Source organism: Zonotrichia leucophrys, chromosome 10 (assembly GCF_028769735.1).
Source record: "Zonotrichia leucophrys gambelii isolate GWCS_2022_RI chromosome 10, RI_Zleu_2.0, whole genome shotgun sequence".
NCBI lineage: Eukaryota > Metazoa > Chordata > Aves > Passeriformes > Passerellidae > Zonotrichia > Zonotrichia leucophrys.
The window spans coordinates 11,274,265-11,295,689 of record NC_088180.1 but is presented as its reverse complement, the minus strand read 5'-3'; the positions used below and the strand labels follow the sequence as shown (position 1 = coordinate 11,295,689).

Here is a 21,425-nt window from a genome sequence, read left to right as displayed (position 1 = left end):
CCGCCGGTGCCGCGCGCGGCGGCGTCCCTGGTTACCGGCCGAGCGGCCGAGCGGGCCGGGCATGGGGCCGCCGCGCTGCATCTGCGAGATCTGCTCCTGCGGGTGAGTGAGGCGGGCACCGAGCCAGCCAGCGCCACCCTCCCTCCGAGCTGGGGGCAGCAGCTTCGATGTGCGGCGGGGTAGGAAGGCTCCGCAGAGGGACCTGGGCAGGCTGGACACATGGAATGATGCCGGTGGTAAAAGGTTCAGCGAGGTCAAGGGGTCACAACAGCCCCACACAGTGTACATGCTGGGGCACAGGGGCTGACAGTGACAGCAGAAAAGGAGCCGGGTGCTGGAGCAGCAGCTGAAAGGGAGCCAACGTGTGCCAGGAGTGCCGGTGGCACCGGGCTGGGGCAGGAGCAGGGTGCCCAGCAGGGCCGGGACAGTGCCCACCCCGGCACTCAGCACTGCTGAGGCCACAGCTCGAGTGCTGTGTCCAGCTCTGGGCTGCTCAGTTCAGAGTGGTCACTGAGGTGCTGGGGCATGTCCAGAGAAGGTAAAAAGTCAGTCAGAGCTGGGGAAGGGTCTGGAGCACAAGTGTGATAAGGAGTGCCTGACAGAGCCAGGAGTGTTCAGCTGCAGAAAAGGAGGCTCCTTCACCCTCTGCAGGAGATCACAGCCAGGCGGGGCTCAGCCGCTTCTCCCACACAAGCCGTGACAGAACCAGAGGACACAGTCTCAAGCTGCTCCAGAAGAGCTTTAGGTTGGACATTCTAAATAATGTCTTCGCAGAAAGGGTGGTTGGGCAGTAGAATGGGCTGCCCATGTCACTTGAGGTGTTTTAGAAGAGGCTGGATGTGGCACTCAGTGCCATGGTCTGGTTGTCATGGTGGTGTTTGGTCACAGGTTGGATTTGATAATCTCAGAGGCCTTTTCCAACCTCATTGATAACTTGAGCAGCACCCCGCGCCACTGAGGAGTAGAACCCAAGTATGAGCATGCTCTCAGTAAAAGTGAACTAGTGTATTTACATTTAAATCAGGTAAGGGTAAAAGAAGGTCTTAAATGGACTAAAATAGAACAGAATGGAGACAGTCTTTAAAAGCCACCCAGACAGAATCAGAATCAGGCTTTTCCAGAAACCAGAGCCAGCTCCCATTGAAGGACTACACCAAAGAACCTTCGGAAGAATTCTGCCAATTTTGTCAGAAACCTGTGCAAGCACTGCAGCCCTTGAAAGAAATCTAATCTATCTGCCCTTCTGCCATCACATCCATTAGTACTCACCACTTTCCTTTATGTTCCATGATCCCATAGAGAGACAAACAGTTCATCATTATCCTGTAGCCTCTTTGACCCAGGGAGTAAGTACCAAGAGGGTACAGTAGGGAATTCTTAGGGGAAAATTACTATTACAGGTCTATAAGCAATATTACCAATGCCATAGGTGAAAAAAAAGCACACAAATCAGGTGTCCCAAAATAATAAGGGACTTGGACCTTTCAAAATTCAGATATAAATTTAGAGGTTGGAGTCACAAATTTTTATATTTTCAATTTCTTCTCTGTCTACTTTTTAAAAAAATTCACAAAAATAATCACCCTAGGATTCAAAAATTCACTTCATACTAAAAGAAAAAAGTCTAACAACTACATACAAGAACATTCATCATAAGATCACAGAGGTGTGCTCAATGTTTATGGAAGTACAGAGCAAACCCTATGGTTGCAAAGTGCACCATGACCCACAAGTTTCATATCAAGGTATGCAGAGCAGGCTCCCTCCATGTGTTTCTGTGTGGGAAGTCTGTCTGTCTGTTCATCAGCCACTTTTTTTGTCATCTGTAGACAGAGGTGTGAGGCAGACAGAGTAAAGTTCCTCATGTTCTTTTTGGCCAAGCCTGTGGTTGATTTTGCCCCATTAATTTGTTTCTTAAGCCCTAGATTAATGAAGAGTTGGAACACAATGTTTTCATGGTGAGATAACAAACCTGGCTTGGGCTCAAGTACAAAGATGGTGAGATAACACAATGAGACAGCATAAAATGAGCTTCAACTCAACCAAAATTCTCAATCCAAAAACTGAGTTCAATAACATGAATAATTAAGTTAAATATGCATAAAGCTTGTGGTTTAAAATAAACCTCACTGAAGTTTTTACAGTCAATAAAAGCTTAAGCCATTATTGATTTAGGCAGCACATTGTGTTTGCTTCAGTGTACAGTTTCTGTTTTCAGGGGAAGGCTGCTTGGTCACTTGGCAGTGTTACCTGGACACTGCAATGCATTCACAGCTTAGCAGGGACTTCAAAGCAACTATAAATATCTAATGTTTTGTAGACATTATCATTTAGCTATCTGCAGGAAATTTTATGGGGGTACAATTACTGCTTAATTCTCAATAATAAAATAGAAGGAAACAATCTCCCCTATCAGCAGGATTTTAAAAACACTGAAAAAACTTACAGGGGAGCAAAGCCAGTAAGACAGAACTTCATTCTGCTTTCTCAAATTCAGGATGGTAAATCTGGCTTCCAAAGAAGAATAAAGCCTGTGTGGCAGATGAACTTTCTGCACTCAAGAATAGTATTAGTCTGCTACAAAACACAACCACAGCCTACAAAAGCATAAAAGTTGTTTTGAGACACAAAAATAAACTGCTGCTTTATCTCCTTCTCAGTCTGTCAACTTCCCCCATTTCTTGCCCTTTTGTTATCATTATCATAAAAATCTATATTCCTGCATAAATATAAGTTAAAAGGAAAGATTTTTTCTAAAATATGGGTTACTTAAGCCATCATACTGACCACACAGAAATACAAACCCAGTAAAAACTACCAAATCTCCTGTCAAGAACAGGAAAGTAGATGACTCAAAAACAGTGTCCATCCATAATTTCTGTCTTCCAGACCATAGTATGTACACTGGCAAAATTAAAAAGAAATTAAAAATAAAAGCTTTGAGCTGTGTTTGTAGAGGAGCAGTAAGTTTTCTATTATGTCAAATATTAAGTTTTTCTCATTATTAGTCTAGTTCTCTGGGAGGAAAATGTTTTGTGGTAGAATTTCAAGGATCTTGCTAGCATTGTGTAAAAAAAAAGTATGTGTGCCAGGCCTTAAATAAGTTAAAATCATCAGCATTCTATTAAAATAACCAGAACAAGAGCATTTGGCACAAGAGAGCTGATGTACTGTCACTTTTATTTAGCTGAGATTCTGACTGAGATGCAAAACACAAGATAGTCTCCCATGAGGAAGGGAAAGAATAATAATCCATCAAATTAAGTGCCAGTCAGGCATGGAAAAAGGGATATTCTTACCAAATCCATTTGAATTATCAGTAACTCTGGGGTGGAAATTAGGATAAATACAAGGAAGAAGTTAAAAATAAACAATGTCTCAAGGAGTGCAGGCCAAGCTCTAGGCAACATATTTCATGTATCAGAGCTGTAATCTGTATTCTCTGATAATTCCTAGCACTGTGATATAATTAGTTTTATAAAATTATTATGTAGATGAAAAGTTTTGGTTTAGCAATTTGACAATATTCTAAATTTGACAACATCCTAAAGCAGATTTCTCAGTTAACCAAAAAAACCCCAATCTCTTCTCCAAGTCAAATTCACAAGCTAATTTTACATCCTCAGGCTGACTGAAAGCACTTTCACAACACAGAGTAGGATGTGGGAACTTGCTTGTCAATATCATCTGATTCCAAGTAATTTAGTGCAGTTAGAGTGTGTTCAGAATTATTTTATACACTAGAAATGAGTTGCTTAAAGGACATTTTATGGATCAACAATGAATTCTAATAAAATTACAAACATCTTTCCTTGAAAAGAGTAGATGGCTTTCACCTCTGATTTGTATTTACCAAAAACTACAGGCTCACTCTGCAGTAATTATTTTTCTAGTATCTATTTCAGTTTATAGCATGTCCATGCTGCAATACATGGGATATACTCACAACATTGCTTAAAAATATTCAGAATTAACTCCTTAAAAATGGTGACCCCAGAACACAGAAGGTGATTTGTTTGGTGCTTGGTCTTCCAGACCAGCTTATGGCAAACTGAAGATGGTCAAAGTGAAGTTTTTGCAGATAAATGTTTGTTTCCAACTCCTTTGAATTGTATGCCAAAAAATCCATGAAGAACATTATAAATTGATAACCTGTATTTCAAACAGCTTTCAAACCATCCATCCAATGTCTTTTGTTTCTGCTTAGCTGTTACCTTTAGATGCTATGTGACACAGTATGTGCTGTTTGCTTGCTGAGAAAAACATTACTGAGGTGAAAGTGAATTTCATGACAAATGTAATGACAGGCAAACACTGCAGTGAGAAACAGCACACACCTCCTTGTTTTCCTACCTTTCCTGTTCTTTCCCTCTTCTTCCTTTTTTCTTTCCTGCTGTGTTTTGAAAAGGTCTCTCAATTGTTAATTTACTTGATTGAAAAGGAGTAAACACCTGAGGCTTTGAAAGGATCTGAGTTCTTAGACAGGGCTACTTTATTTCTCATTTTTTTAACTACTGAACTGGCAATATCAGGCAGCACAAACTAATACCAGCTTTAGGATCTCCAAGAACTTCTTTCAGTGTTTTTTTTTCATTTTTTCATTTTCCCAGCAGGAGTCCTTCATGTCGATTTCTGTATTCTATTTTACCTTGCTTTAATTTAATATTTTCCTTTATGGTGTTCAGTGCTAGCTAAAATTCTCTGCAGACCTTTGAAATGTTCTTTGGATGTCTAGCTTCCTGAAACTTGAATTTATTTGTATTTACTAAGAGCTGTACAATTTTCCCCTTCTTGGGGTTTAGATAATTAACTTTTCATCACAGAATTTTACAATACTTGTTCATTTGAAATAAAATGTATTGTTTTTTACCTTTGCATTGCAAGTTGTCAGCCATAAGTAAAAGGAAAACCTGTCATAGGTTTCCTTGAGGTCAGCCAGAGATGTGCATTGTGCAAATTAGAACTACTACAACAAGATTTTCAAAACAATAACATTTAAATTTCAATTTTATGGATCATTAATTGAAAACAACAAGGCATAAATAAGGAATTGTCCTTATATACCTCCCATTATGCCTCCCTTTTTGCACAATGGTGTCACTGATAGAAGCATCAAGGAGGAATTGAAATAAAACCAATTAAGAAAAAGAGATGTCGTTACTTTCAAATAAACATGTGTTTTGGATATTTAGTCAGCCTATGGAGGAAAAAAATGAGTTGGAAATTCATAAATGGCCTGCAGAGCACTAGAAGGGCCCATGAGATTTCACACCATAAAATTTTAATCAAAAAGTTTTAATCAGTAGTGGTGAAAATAGGTGAGATGTACAGAAATAAAAATACAAGCAATAAAGTAATAGCAGTAAGAAAGAGATGATATGAGACAGGAAATGAAGCACAGTTAGTTATTTTTCCAAATAAAAGGAGGAATATCATTAAACATTAGAGACAAGAGGAAAGTGCATGTTGGTGCTAGCACCATTTAGAGAACTGAGATCAACTGTGTCCATCCTCTGTATTCTGCACCAAGGACTAAGTCCCAGCTGACAGTGCTTTCATTACTGTATTAGCATGATGTGCTCTGGGACCTGTGCCACCAGCACAATATTTTGTGGTTTTATCACTCAGAAAAGATTTTAAACAAAAACTACTGACATTGTTCAATCTTCCCCATTTGTTATTCACTCCCAGCAGACAGAATATGGGTTTTCCTCTTAAATGAAACGATTCAAAATTCTCTGCTCTGATGTGTTTGACCCAGACGCCACCGCTGCTGCCACAAACCCACAAAGATTTATGATGATGGAGCGAAACCGAGCCACAAAACTGAGTATGTGGAGAACTACCCTGGCTATGGCAACGTCTGCCCTCCTGAGAGCTGCAAGCCAAAGCCAGAGCTCCAAGAGGATAAGGCGAGAATGGACGGCACCACAACGTTCAAGTAAATAATTTCAAACCATGTTTTAGAATTAGTCTGTCAAGTTTTTCATTCTTTGTTTTTTAATTATTGTATTGCAATCTTCTCAAAATGCAGTCATTGCATCCTTTGCACTTTTTGCATATTTAAAGTATAAATGTTGAGTACAGAAATACAGTTACCACAAAAAGGTTATAAAAAATAGCAAAACATGTACCCAGCAAGATTTGCATTCTTTACAGCACCCTTTAACCTGTAAAGACAATCAAAAATTTTTGTCTTGTTTTCAGCCTGTTAGGAAATTTAGGTCTTATGGAAAACCTAGTGAACTGGGGAATTTTCTGTAATGTATATATAAAAAATCCAAAATAATGAAATCTTACAAAAAAAGAAACTGAATTCTTTTACTGATTTTTTAAATTCAGAGCATTAGTTTAAAGAATATTATTAGCTTTAAGAAAGCAACCTGTAAAGGAGTTCAGTTTATCTATCCTATCTGTGCACAGACTCTAATTTTAAGCTTACAGAATTAAAGAGCATCTTTCAAAGAATTAGAAAAAAAATCACCCATTCATTGTTAGTGATGTGACAGCAGCATCAACATTTACTTTTTCCATTATTATTGTTTTTCTGTTAAGCTGTGAGGGTATCTGGTGAAATTTTTTTGTTTCTCAAAAAACAAAGAGACATAAACAGAAAGGCCAAATGCTGTTCTGCCAGACTGCTGATGTGCTTGTACGATCTATTTAAACACCCACACACGTAATATACATCCTTTTAATGTAATGTGCCCATACAAAAACAGTGAAATGCTGTTTCTGATTATATTCCATTCTCCTCATGCAATCAGTAAATGCTACCACTTGTAGTAATTTGAGCTTTGCTCTGCTTCTGCTTTCTGATAATTTCTTTGCAAAATTATAGCAACTTTGTAAGTCTCCTTTTAGACACTTTAAATAATGTTGTTAAACCATGAATGGGACTCAGAGTATTAAAAAACCATCCACCTTTGAGTAAAGACTCTATAATGCATCAGAGACCATTGATTTATGTATTGTGGTTTTCTCTCCTTTGTGATATCCTTCCAACATGTGGTGTCTGTGGTTTTTCAGAGTAAACATTTTGTTATTTTTCCGAATAGTGGAAAAAATACAGCAGTGGTTTCAGAAGGAAGAAAAGATTTTTTGACCAGTGTTTTCTTTTCCCCAATTCAGGTCTGATTATTTACCGTATGAAATTGTTACAAGACCTTTTCGGCAACAAGAAGAATATAGACCAAAGTCAGGGAAGATTGACCTGGGAACCATTTACCAGAGAGATTACAATCCTCATAAAGTAGGACCAGTGACATTAGCAAGGCCTCGAGAGAGGAAACATACTTCAGATGCCAAAGTGGATACTGTCCCAACCTACCGGGGTAATAATACAGAAAGGGAAATAACCCAGATGAAGGTAGCATTGGAATTTCCTATGTTGGAAACTGGATTTGTTGGTTTGGGACAGAGAGTAAAACATACTAGGAAGCAGGTGATGATGCCCTAAAACATTCAGCACTCCTGTTGTTGAGGGGACACCTATTGCTTCTAAGCTAAAAGCCCTCTCTGAAGTTTGGTCAGCTACAAGGAAATTCCAACATGCACCTTGGTTGGGCTATCCAGGCAAAATTGGGTGGAAATTAAGGTGCAGTGTATTTTTCAGGTAGTTTTAATTCATGTCACTTATTTTTCCACAGAGTAGGTCAAAAATGGAGTTCAGGCTTCTGCTTGTGTACAGTATAGCTTACATATACATCATCCCAGTAATGATCTGTCTTGACACAAATTATTCTATTACAATGGTCAGTGGAAGATACTGTATTAAAGCATGTATAAGGATATTTCTGTATAGTTTCTGTTGAGCAAAGAGTCAAAATAGGGCATCAGGTACAATTTTGGGGGTCTGTTTTTTATCACTATAAATCACACTATAATAGTGTGATTCGTCAGATCACAGACATGCAGATAAAATTATCATTTTCACTTACATCCATTTTCTTTGTTTTGCAAGATTTAATACCAAAAGACTTGCTCTTCATTTTAAATGACTGGTTTTAAGTAATAACACCCATGTGGTGGAATTTTGGTTTTGCCTTACAGATCACTACAGGTTATGGAAAAGTCAAAGAACAGAACCCTGTAAGGTGGAGCGTGACTACGAGCCACCTTCGGAGAGGTTTGGAAATCCTTCCACGTTTCAAGATGACTACATCCCCAAGCAGCCCAATCCCCCTGCAAGCTGCAAACCCTGTGACACCAAGCTGCCAGAGGGGCCTTTTGATGGCAACACCATCCATCGCACGGCCTACGTCGCCCATGAGTTGGAGCCCTTGTTCGTCAGGCCAAGGGAAGAGTACAAGCCAAGCGACCAACCCTTTGAAGATCTCACAACCCACCAGAGAGATTTTAAAGGGACGCCTGGGGAACAAGCAAAAAGCTGCAAGCCTGAAGGTCAAAAACATGGATCTGATGATCCTTTTAAAGGAACCACTGAATTCCAGGATCGCTATCAGCCGTATTCGGTCACCGCGCCTGAGTTCCACAAACCAAGAGAGTACGTTCCACCCACAGACAAGATGGACCTCAAGTCCTCAAACCGTCTAGATTACATTAAACACAAGGTTGCTCCTAGAGCCCCCATGAAACCAGCTCCTGGAAGAAAAACCACTGGCCCTTTTCAAGGGAAGACTACTACAAAAGAAGACTATCAGCCTTGGAGAGTTCCTCCACGAGGGCTTATTAAGAAAGAAGAGGAAATTCAAAAGCCCACAGGAAGATTTGCTAGTTTAACTACATTCAGGTCCCATTACGTACCTCATCAGGCCAATCCGCCTCAAAGTTTCAAACCTGTAGAGGTTGTACCTACTGGAGTTCCTTTTAAAGATGAAACTTTGTACCGCACTGAATATACACCAAAGAAGCCAGAGGTCTGCCCAGGACTCAATCCAGATGCTGTGGGTTATGTCTATGTCAACACAGATTCTGAGGGTCACAGATTCTACCGCCGGCTGTCCCCAGAACCATCCGGCGCAGACAGCAGTCCTGTTCCAGAGGAAGTACCTGCTGTGTCATAACACTTACATGCAGTATTGCAAGCACCTTAGTTATATAATGGGAAACCAGCTTGTTCATTTTCTCTTTAACACTGAAAGCAAGTTAAATAAATTATTTAACCTGCTTTCAGTGTTATTTATTTAAATAAATTTTGCTTTTAGGAGTTTGAAGAAAACCAAAGCCAAACCAAAGTTCTCGTTATGAGACTAATAAAGATTTGCCAAATGCTGAAGGAGCACTACTCCCTACATGGCATCTGTGCTTTTTCTGATTGTGTATTCTAGTTTTCTTGACTCCCCAGATTTCATCACGCTCCATCTCAAGCATCTTTATAACATACTTAGTTATTTGATATTTTCTGCAATCAAATTATTGTATTTGTGAAATAACAAGTGCCTTTTGCTGATAAAATACTTTACACAGTAAGCAAATAATGCTATTTAAAATAATCAAACAAATCAGTCATAATCTCAGTAATCTGTAAGATTTGCATGCTATGACACCTAGGCATTTCTAAAAACCTGTTTTGAGCTGTAGTCATCACTGCTTCAACTTCATTCAGATCTGGAGTATAAAGGTCCCACTGTAATTTCTAGTAGCAATTAACAGGTGGTAACCTCACTCTTTTTCTGTTCATGTAGTTGAAACCACTCAACACCAAAAGTATGTCATTAGACTCTGTTTCTTAATTTCCCTGATCATGCTCTTTCAGCCTTAATTCCAAAGGAAACAAAACTGATGCACCTTGGACACACTGACACACTTAGTGCCTGTCTGAATCATCTTTAAACCCAGTGTGCAAATTCAGTCAAACCTCATTATGAGACTGCATAGATTTACAGAAAAGAGAGTAAACTCAGGTAAAAAATGAAATACCAGCTGAGATGCAGAAATCTGTAGGCAGCCTGGCTTCAGTCTGTCTGCTTTTCAAAGAATTGCTTGTTCCAAATACACAGACACCATTTTTTACAGAAATGTTGTATGAAATTGCTTCTGTATGAAATATTTAGTATTTTCTCTATGTATCTTTAGCTGAGTTTGAAAAATCCAGATGAATCAATTTTAGTTTTATTACATTCAGGATTTAAGCAAGTCCCAATTAATAGTTCTGTAATTAACTGTATTGTCATGCTCTACCACACTACTCCAGTATGATTTTTTTTCTCAGTATTGCATATCTTGTACTCATTGGTGTAGAGCAGTATTTGGGTTCTGCAGAATCATGTGGCTGTGCTTCATAAACAAAGTCTCTTATTAAAGGGCTAAGATCAATGATGGCAATATTTTTAAAGCAGGAACTTGGTCATATGAAAGCAACAAAGCTGAACTGAGCAAATCATCTGTGCACCAAAGCATTTCATGAGAGGCATCCAGACAATATTAGAGCATCAGTCACTTTTACAGAACTTTTGTCTTTGTACTGTGATTTTGTAGTATCACTTACTCTGTTAATGACATGGCAAATCAGTTTTACTTTTCTGTTTGAAAATTATTCACCTCCCTCATTGTGATTGTGAATGAACAAGGACAATGAAAACCTGCGAGATTCTAAAAGCAGGACAGGAAAAAGTCCAACTGACTGTCATCTTTCTGTACCACAAAAGAAAAAATACACTCTATTGAGTCATTCTCTGTCACGCCACAACTCAGGAAACAAAGCCAAAACTTCTGAGGAAACAAAGCCAAAACTTTGCACAGTCACACCTACTCAGGTCCACATGCTTTACACAGTCCTGGTACCTCTGGAGCCATTTTCAGAAGCTCCCAATGCCCTCCAGCTCTCCTGTCTAGGGAGGGAGAAATGCAGTCTGAATCCATGAAATTACATGTGCCTGCATATTCTGCTCAAAATGGCTCTTCTGCTAGGCCTGTGAGGGAGCCCAGATGCTTTTTTAAATTTTCACAGCTGTTTTTTCAGTTCTGAAGTCACTTCCCTCCCTTAAGTTATGGAAAGTCATTTGCTGCCACCTACCAGCACGGTACAAGCATTTTGAGAGGAAGGGAAGTGGAGGGCATACTCAGATACATTTAACAGTTCCTCTGCAGATGTGTTTCAAGGCTTTTTTAGGGTGGAGGGGCATATTTCCTTTCATTTTGTCCATAATGTTTTCCCCTAAATTTAATAGTGAAAGAGAGAAGCCTTTATTACTTTACAATTGAAAAAGCCCCAACATGCTGATTGTGCTTCCAGGAAAAGCATCAAATGATATTATAAAACTTCAGACACTATTCAATACCTGACGTCAACCTTTTCATTAACAACAAATTGCTGAAATGCAGACCAAGTGAAGAGACGGCTGGAAAACTAATATTTTTCCAAAATAACAGCTGTTAAAAAAGCATTTTATGATGTCATGCTAAACCAAGATGTAAAAGCAGAAAAACTATTCATGGATTCAGCTGCTATTCTGAGTGTGCTTTCTGTGTGCTCTGCCATCCAGCATCAGGCTCCACAGCACTGCTGTACAGAGCCTTTGCTTTTTTGGAGACTGCACAAATGGAATTCAAAAGGAAAGTTAAACCTTTGCCAATATTGTTATCTAGGATAACTCTGAAACATCACCATTAAATTGCTATGCATTTATTTTCTATTTAATAAAATTTTCCTTAAAGCTTTTATTGTTCATACTATTTCTTAGACTATTCTTTCTAAGGACTACACATATTGGATATTCTGAAACAATTTCTTTTTCATGGAGGTATTCCCATCACTCACTAAATACAAAACATGGAGCTGTTCTGTTAGATCTAAATGAACTCTGCTTGGTGAAGGCCCAGAAAAGAAACACATTTTTATTCCACCTTTTAAAGAATCCTGATTTCAGTGAATCAGGCATTTGAATCTTTGCAAATTATCTTCCCACTTTTTCAGTCAGGCTATTAAGAGTGCAAAGGTTACTTTGCACTCTTAATAGCAGTGCAAAGCAGACTGCAGAGAAAATTGACAATATGTCTGATAGACTGTGAAAAATAAGAGCTAATCTGAGGCTTTGAAAAGACCTCAGAATTATAGACAAAGTAATTTGAAAAAATAACTAAGAACAAAAGCACAGTTACCATGCAAATCATGGTAATAAACAATCTCAGGGTGATCACAGTGGTGAATAATCAAACTATACTTTATTTCAGAAAAATCAAAACTACGTTCAGGAAGATAAAATCTTCAGGTACTGGAGAAGCAATAAAATAATCTACAGAGGAACGTCATGCCCATTGCAATCACAAACATTTACAGCACTGCTTTGGTATAGCATGCATACTTAACCAAAGTTAAAGCAACAAAAAAATGCTGTGTGTTAACATTTGAAAACTTTAAATATAAAGGGAAAACATGAATAGGAAATTTTGGTAATAAGAAAAAATATATGTCCAAAAATCTTTATTAAACACTGTACAAAAAAAATATTGCACTTTTAAATCAGACAATAAATATCTACAAAAGTATCTTACAAATGTTTAATTTAAAAAACTGCTTAAACAATCAAGACCCATTGCTGATGAAAAAGGTAATGATCAGGAATATCCTCTCCTTGCAGTCAGCCTTGGACACGATAGTCCACCCTAAACATTTTCTATACAGTAGTGCTACCCTAATTCTCAGTGATGCAAACCCTCTGTGCAGGATGCTGTGTCTGAGCTGCCCCCACAGCACTCCCAGCCCTCTGTCTGTCACACAGGTCAGGGATGGAACAAGAGCCAATCAAAGTGAGCATTCAGGCCTCCAAAATGAGCAGTAGTTTGGATACTACAAAAGGAAAAATCATCTATTTTCTGCCTCCTGTGGGGTCCTCTCTGCTTAAAGCCGTAGTCAGACCATCTGCAGTATGGAAGATAATTTACCCAGCAATATTATGGTAAGAATTTATCAACTTGCAAATGACTCAGATGGTTAATGGCCATGATGGAAAAACCATCTTGATGGAAAAATGTTTAACATATATTTCTTGCACTTGTCTATCTTCACAATTGATAATTCTTCCTTGGACATTTTCCCCCATTAATGGAGAAAAATAGAATGCTTACTCAAAGACAAGGAATCTGACAGCTATTTTGGCCAGTTACTGGCTCCTCATTTGACTTGATGTGCAAGAGAACAGTGCTCACAAGTGTTTGTTCACAGCTCTGACAAGGAAGCTTCTGTCTCATTTAATATCAGTACAAAAGTATAACCATGCCAGAACTCTGATTGTACTTCAGAGACTGGAATTAGAATTGAAACAATAAAAAATGACACCTCATTTATTCAAAAGAGATCCATTGCTGCTTTGAAAATTGTATTAGGATTTATAGTTTCTGCATACACAGAAGTACAAGCAGGAAAATTCAATGTACTTCTGTGTATCCATCTGAGAGCAAGTATCCGTAAAGCACATCCTGTGAGATCAACCCTTAAGCTCAAGCTGTTTATGAAAATGAAGCTGCTGCCAAAATTTTACAGCTACAAGCCACAGCTTCTGTAAATTTAAAAAATGGTGTTAAATATGATGAAAAAAAAACCCCAAACCAAAATCCTGGGAATCAATAGTTGCTGCATTTCCAGAAGTTTTTGAAGTATTTTTGTGACTCTTCCTCATAAGTTAAGGACAGTAAGCAGTATTTGTTGCTTTTAGGTAATGTTTTTTCACAGATAAAATTATAAAAGCCTACAAAATTTTACAGATGATATGCCATAATATTATCTTGCTAATCCATATGTGTTTAAAACATGAGAAGTTCCATTGCAAAGAATGAAAAATGAAAGCTCCCAGAAACAACACCTTATCCAGCACATCAATCCACAATGCTGTGTTTTCACTAGCCCCACATTGCCATTTAAGTGTTACAACTCATGTCTCATTTACAAGAATATACTTCAGGCAGGTTAGTTTAAAGAACATTTCTTCTCATCTCTTCACTGCAGCATCATGAACTTGCCATAGAGGACTTACATTTCTTGGCATGACTGACAACATCTTTCTTTGTAGGTGTCTATCAAGCATAACTTTAGTTGCTTTACAAATGTACAGTAGTGAGTTGTATCCTTGCATTCGCCTTCTGAAAAATATATTTAAACATTACAAGGCTTTATAGCAAGCAAAAGAGAAATAGCAGAGCTTGCCATTGTAATTGTAAACAACTGATGGATTCCTGCTAGATTTGTAATTTTTTTAGTGTGCATTTCTGGCAGCAGTGGATTCAAAGCTAAGCAAGGTCACAAGTAAGAGGTGTGATCTCACTGCACTCATTTGCTCATTGTCTGTTTCAGAACACAACCCCATCTTGGAGGCATTAACAGCTCTCTCAGGGACTTTTGAGTCACAACTGGCACAGTCTTGTAGGGAAGTTTGCAAAAAACTTCCTATATATCCTGTTTCTAAAAGTGCTTTTCAGGCTTTAATATCAAACTGGCCTACTTAGAGAAAAGAAACCCCAGGATTACGAAGTGCTCCTTGGAGAGGATAGTTTTACCTTTGATGTACAATCAAATGCTTGTAGAATCAATAGTGTACAACTGTGAGTCATTTTCTAATATAACTGCTACAAACTATTACTATGCTCATATTTAAATAAACATTTACATACTGCCACAGGATGTGACACTGCAGTGTTGCCAGGTCGCTGGTCTCTTCCTCCCTCTGCACAAGTGCTCAGCCACGGGTTTGTTGCTCTGCCTGTGCACGCAGGACACCGGTCTGGACTGGAAGCCAGTCCCACAGCCCACACTGCAGGGCCTCCAGGGGCCTGGCCGCCAGTACACATCACACCCCGCTGAAGAACAGTTCCTTCTGGCAGGAGGGCTGTGCAGGGGAATAAATGGCACTGAAATGTTTGCTTTTGTGCTAAACCCTTACTCACACAACAACAGAACTGAGCAGCCCCCACACCCCTGCTCACAGCACAGCCAACTAGACCAAGATCTCAAGATTGTCTCTGTGGTTTGAATATCTCCAAAGATGGAGATGCCACAACTTTCTGGGTAACCTGCTCCATTTTTTCTTATATTTAAGTTGAATTCCCTTTATTTAATTTTGTGCTCACTCATCACACCTTCTCACTAATGAGAAACATGAGTTTCTTCAAACGAGTTTCTTAACTTTGGAATAGGAAAAGGTATTTTATCTTTAAGGAAACGTAACTGGCCTTTGAACATGCCATACTGGATGCTGTATGTTCTTCAGGCATAACTCCTCCTGGGTTCCTGAATTCATCTACTGTCCACAAAGGGAAGACTATCTCTACCTCCTTTCCTTTGTCTGACACAGCAGAAATTGCCTACTTGTCCTGCAGTGACAATCCTGTACCTTCAATTTGATCATCTAAAGAATCTAACTCGTAACTTCTCCCCACTGTTTACCTCTTTCTTTCATCACAAGAAGAGTTTGGCACTGAAGATCCGTTCTGGAGCTGACATTTGAACCCACGGTGCTGTGAGCCTGCAGGGCGGCCAGCACAGCGGCCAGAGCACTGCCAGTGGAGAGAAAAGGGTGAGGGCAGGGAAAAAGAAACAGCAGAGTTAGTAACAACAGAATTATCCTCCTGGAGCAACCCAGCTACACAGCCCAGCCATGGCTTTTTGCATCTTGCCTTCTTCAGCCCTGCCACAGCTCAGTTTGGATAAGGCCTGCATATTTTTGGTTCTCTCTGTGTAATTTTGCCAAGACTTTCCTGCCTGCTCCTACAGCTAAATCCATTGTCTTCTCTCATCCTGCCACATCCCTACTGCTGCAGAATTCTTTCTGTAGCTCTGCCCATTACAAACTTGCCTTGCTAAAACCTGTACTGGAATGCAGCAACAGCAATTTTAATTCATTACTTTGCACATTGAACAGTAAATACAAATCTTATCAAGATGAACACAAGTTTGCTGCATGAAGGAAGAAACAGAAAAAGTAGGAAAACAGACTTCTGTGCATTCTGTGAGTTGAACTTCACAAGTACAAGTACATTAGTACACAAGCTAGGCAAATTGTGTACTAATATGACTGCAATAAAAGCAATAAGCTAGCTTGGAAAATGGAATACACCATAATGGCTTAGCTTATAAAATACACTGCAGCTAATACTCTGGTTTCATGTCATGCTATCAACAAATAAAGTTGCTCAGAGAGCATAGAATGAAAAAACAAGATTGTCTGATCTGAAAGGTAATTCCAGCCACAGAGCTCCTGCCTTGTGCAAGAGGGCAGATGTTGGGGAACAAGAGGACAGATGTTCAATCAGTTCATCAGATGATGGCACTGTCCCACTTCCATAAAACAAGGAGGCTGCAGACGAACGCTGTCACTTACCTGTGTGGTGGCCTGTGGTGGCCCTGGGGGACAGGGGTGCCCTGGGCAGGGTGTCCTGGCTGCAGGCTGGTCCCTGCCTGGGCAGGCCCCTGGCAACAGGGCCAGGACGCTGCCATTGGCCATGGCCTGGTGACAGGAGAGCTGTCGGTGCCGAAATCCAGAGCCACAGGATGCAGAGCACTCGGACCAGGGCCCAGCTACCCACCTGTAGCATGCACAGAATACACATTTACAGCAATTATTGCTGCCCTGCTGGTAGCTGGCAGCAACTGTTTGCAAAGAAAATGGAAAAGAACCTGTCCTTGCAAGTTTTAGGTGTGACAATGGTTAGAATCAGCTTCACTTGAGCAAGGTCCTCTTAAATATGGTTAACCCATGAGAGCATATTTGCTACAAACAATGTTTGCTACCAGAATCTGTTACCAGGTGAGCCCTACAGACCCTGCTGGATGTGACATGCCAGGAGGAAGGAGAGTGTACTTTTCCATGACTTATAAAATGGATGGTAACAATTTAGTTGGCACTAAAGTGACAGCTGCCGTAACTCATCCGAATTTATTACATTGAGATCTCACCAGACAATGAATCAAGCAGAACATGCTATTTATTGATTAGAAGTTGCAAATATTTAGTCAGTCTTGGCAGCTAGGAACAATACCGGGGAGGCAGCAGGTGGTAATACAATCAAACTGACTCGCTCTTTGCATAAATCCAGGCTAGAAATATAAAATGGACTTTATGTCTACCACAGCAGTGATAACAGGAAAAAAATTCTATTTTCTTCAGCAATTATTTCATTCTCCTACGCTCAAATAGCATTCAAGGAAGATTAATCTTTTACAGTCTGCACCCTTGTCTTTTTCTCCCTTTTAAAGCTCAAGTACTTTTGCAAACATTTGGTGCAGGGCATGCACAGCAAAGCACAAGTTAAGTAGATACTCAAGGCCTTATATTTGCTTAACTCTAGCTCTCCACTGTGACAGAGAGAAGTGACTAAACACATGCAATACTCTTTGACTAATTAAGGTCATATATCTAAACATCTAAAGGCTTTATAATTCTATGGATGCTTTCTAAACATCTGCCTTGAGATGAGAAGATTGTGCAGAAATCAGTAAGTGGGAAAATGGAAAGGAAATTTTTCACTTCCCTCCCAGGTCAGCGATCACAGGGAAGGAAAGAGGCTAAAGGCACCAAGAAACACACACAGGGCTATTTTCCAGGCATCTGGGATGCTCTTCCTGTATAGAAAGCATGGAATATTCCATAAAAGAAAACCAATTAATATTTCAGTATACAAGTATGGCTGGAGGCAGAGTTAATTATGTTAGTATACACACAATTGCCTTTCATTGGTGATTACATAAAGGCAAATTAAAAGCAGAACAAATCTAAGCATATAAAAAGACAACTCAGTTCCCAATCTCTTAGCTATATGAAAGAACCAGTTTGTTTATGTTGTGAATACTCCAAGGCCAGTGATAATCAGATTATTTAGTCATGCCCTGCAAACCCCTGAAAGGCATGACCTTGCTCAGAGGAGCCCCAGGACCTCTTGCACCCTCCTGTCATCTGCTCCAAATGCTGGAGCTTCAGAGAGAAATCTGCAACTGAAGCTGAGTTTCAAACCATTGGTTTGATTTCAGTATTTTTCTACTGGCAAAATGTTAGCTTTCTCTGGGCTGGCTAGAGTTCAGTATCACAATTTAAGATAATCTGTTTTTTGGCTGCTAATAATGAAACATAAACAACTTCTCCTGATACATATCTGTGGCTAGGTTTTCTGCATTTAGAACAGAATTCAGAACATACTGGCAAGATGCACTCTCACAATGTCAGCTAAGGTCTTAACACTTCCCTGCCAACAATTTCCAGTGAGGAACAACTCTAAAGTGTGTTTAGAGTTTTGCTGATGATAATGGCCAATTCTTTAAAGCAACAAAAAGCACTTATTTTGAGGATCCTGTGGGGTTTCCTGTTGAAATCCTGGAGAAACACCCTGTTGAGCTGGAATGCTCAGTGCAACTCAGATTGCCTAGAGGTGTCGTTTTGGCCTTTGGAATCAGATGTTGTGATACACCTGTTTGTGATAAAAATATTTTCAGCCCCATGATCCCCAGCTGATCCAGGGAGCAAACTGGCAGGGAAGGACAGTCAAGGAGCACTGTGGTGAGGGCAACAGAGAGAAATGAGGCATTCCTCAGAAAACATCTTGCTGAGAGTTCTGCTGGCACAAAGCAGAGCAGGTGAGCACAGTTACCCTGGCCACCCTAAACACAACAAGTTTTCCCTCTGGGGAGGCACAAATTCCACAAAACTGCACATCCCAGTGTCTCAGAGAGATCTCCAGCTTAGCTTTTGAGGTGTGGTGTGGTAACAGCAAGACTTGCTGCAGCAGCATGGAGACACTCAGCTCTTATTTATTCAGCTGAATCAAGCATTTCCCTACTTGCTTGTAATCCATTTCCACATCTCTCCTGCTTTAAGGTTCGTGGTGAAGTAAACCCCACATTCCACACTCAGAGCACAAACACAGAAACTATTTCAGGAGGTGGTGAGTGCATTTTCATACACAAAGAGCTGATGGAAATAGAGCAGAAGGGAGTTTACCTGGGAGGGCAGTCCTCTCTGTTGCAGGGCTGGTAAACAATCCCTGGCTTCTGCAGCTCTCTGCATTGGGACTCATTTACTCTCTGTTTCTCTGTGTTCAAGCACTGCAGGCTCCTGGAGCGGGTTCCTGAATGCCCACAGGTGGCAGAGCAGGGACTCCACTCAGCATAGTCCCAGGTGAAACCTAAGAAATACAATTGGAAGCAGTGTGAGAGAGGCACTGTGCATTGGAACTGTGTGTCACACTTTGATTGATTTGGCAGCACACTCTGTAGGCTGGATAGACACCACATCCTCTGTAGAAAAGCAAATATTTCAGCACTGTGAAAAGGGACCATGGGCCAAAGTAGAATTTAGTTCTGCTCAGCTTCCCCTCCAGGTCAGCCCTTACCTATGAAGCCCTCTAGAAGGCAAATGAGATCAGCACATGAAGGGCAGAGCCTGGCTCACAGTAGGAACTGATGAGCTTTCTTTAAAACTTTCATAACATTTTTATACAATGAGCATTAAAAAGAGGAAATTGTAAATCAGGCTCTCTAGGTTTCCTGCTGTTCCACAGCAAGTTTGTCCTGAACAAAACTCATCTTACTCCAGACACCTCACATAATTTTAGGATTTAAGAAAATCCTGTACTAAACTACAGAGAAGTATTTAATGTAAAAATAATTTGCCACTGAGGCATCTGGCAAGATGAAAAAGGAATTTGTTCTAAAGAGCGTTTTATATTAAAAACCGATCACCTCTAACAATTACTACCTTTATATTTAGTCAAAATTCCACACTTACCCCTTCCTCCACAATTTTTTTTGACACTTGGTAAAAGATGAAGTACTATGCAATGTTGACAGATTTTTATGTGATCACAGAAGGAGTCAGGTTTTTCTATAATAACCAAGAATAATTGATAGCTACCAGCTGTGTCCACAGACTCACTCTTGCAGCACATAATGAATTCTTTAACTTATTGTTTTTCAATGTTTCCTTATTACTTCTGGATTTCTTAAAATAATACAAAAGGGCCTATTTCAAAGTAGAAATAGTTAAATTTACTGACTGCAGCTATGATGGAGAGACTGTATTGTTTGTTTAACTAGGATGACACTGCTCAGAAGTGCCCTCAAAATGCCTACTGCGCAAAAACCACCAAGGGGGTTTTAGAGCCTCACAAATGCATGGGTATGGCAGTGATGAAACCTTTACTTAAGTGTCAATCACAGGTAAAGCTCAGAACTAGAAAATGGAATCACCCCAAGATACTGCCCAGCCTGACTGGAGAGGGGATTGGGAACCACAGGGCAGTCCAGCTGAAGACTGCAGGTGGACAGTTCAATAACTGGGAGAAACTCCAACTGCAATGAGATCTAGATTAGATCTAGGGCTGGACCTAGTTTTGGAAGAGTTCTATTAGGGTGTTTTCTGATTTACATTTGATTTTTTAAATGTAAATCAGAGTAAATGTAAATGTTTGTAGATACAGAATAAAGTAAATTTTTTTTAGATACATCTCAGTAAGATTCCTTTGCAAATGTAACTTCCTTCATAACCTCAGGCACTCCAGAGCCCTCCTCACTCTTGAACAGTCACCAAAACATCCTCATGGAGAGCCCAGGGGATCTAATCCTACTGCTTGAGTCCCTTGCAGAACAGTCATAAGCCAAATCAAACTGATATGTGAAGAGATAAAACATAGAAAAGCTTACAGCAGATTATGCTGGGGAACCCTACAAGACATTCTTGAGAATTTCACATGGAAATCTATGAGTGGGCAGTGTGCTCTAGTGTACTGATGTGATTAAGGGTGTCTGCTGTAAGATCACTACCATATTAATTGTGATCGTCCTGGAATATGACAATTAAATTAAAATTATTTTTATTATAAGGAAGATACTTCCAAAGTTGACCTTTAAGTCAGTTTTGTTTCAGTTTGGTGAGCTACCATGGAGAAGTTTGTTGAAGGGGAAGTTGATAAAACCTGTCTGATTTAAAACTGTTTAAGCAAAGACACATTCTTTCAGCTTCTCAGATACACAGGCAAGCAGAAAGAACCCCCACAGGATATTTGGATACACATTAATTACCATATCCAGCTCTGAGTACGGCATTGTCTACTGACTTAAATAAGACCATACATAAAGCTGAATTACTTTCAATGCAGAAAAGAAAGTTAGTTATCAGGAAAGTCTTTACAGAGCAAAAGAAGACATTTTAAAATTCAAGAATTTGTCATATAATTGTCAACAAACCTTCCTTCTTGACATTTACCCAAACTGACATTGGTTTTGCACTAGCTGAGGTCCGACATTGGAATTGTCCAGCAAATTGACCAGAGTTGGTGTTCACCTCTAGGATACGACCCCCAACCAGGGTTCTGTATTCCAGGGTCTGAACTTCCTCAACTGGGATGTCTCCAAAGAGCCACTGGACTGTATTCCTGTGACTGGGCAGCACTGGGCAACCTAAAAATCAACAGCATTTTAGCAGGCTTTTCTCAGCACATTGAAACGTTTGTGAACAAGTATGTACAAGTGTGTGATTCTGCAT

General features: G+C 39.8%; 2 protein-coding genes across 7 annotated transcripts in view; one reads left to right on the top strand and one right to left on the bottom strand.

The window, feature by feature from the left end:
* The first annotated feature begins 5 nt into the window (after positions 1-5).
* Positions 6-11,557, top strand: SAXO2 (stabilizer of axonemal microtubules 2). Of its 2 annotated transcripts, XM_064722035.1 has the most exons (4): positions 6-102; positions 5,762-5,941; positions 7,132-7,334; positions 8,053-11,557. In XM_064722035.1, exons 1-4 carry the CDS (start codon positions 62-64, stop codon positions 9,024-9,026), a joined length of 1,398 nt encoding a protein of 465 aa, XP_064578105.1. In that variant the 5' UTR covers positions 6-61; the 3' UTR covers positions 9,027-11,557. The 2 variants fall into 2 exon arrangements, with proteins under 2 accessions (XP_064578105.1, XP_064578106.1); XM_064722036.1 differs by lacking the exon at positions 7,132-7,334.
* Positions 11,558-12,182: 625 nt separating this feature from the next.
* Positions 12,183-21,425, bottom strand: part of ADAMTSL3 (ADAMTS like 3) — a 174,702-nt gene continuing 165,459 nt past the window's right edge. For 4 of the 5 annotated variants that reach the window (XM_064722091.1, XM_064722088.1, XM_064722090.1 and 1 more), the window contains 6 exons: positions 21,128-21,340; positions 18,885-19,068; positions 16,275-16,479; positions 15,341-15,450; positions 14,569-14,783; positions 12,183-14,040 (listed from right to left, as the gene is read on the bottom strand). In XM_064722091.1, the coding sequence (XP_064578161.1) occupies positions 13,931-14,040; positions 14,569-14,783; positions 15,341-15,450; positions 16,275-16,479; positions 18,885-19,068; positions 21,128-21,340 (1,037 nt within the window). In that variant the 3' untranslated portion in view covers positions 12,183-13,930. Of the gene's footprint in view, positions 14,784-15,340; positions 15,451-16,274; positions 16,480-18,884; positions 19,069-21,127; positions 21,341-21,425 lie in introns of all 5 variants that reach the window. The other variant, XM_064722092.1, reaches the window with a different exon arrangement.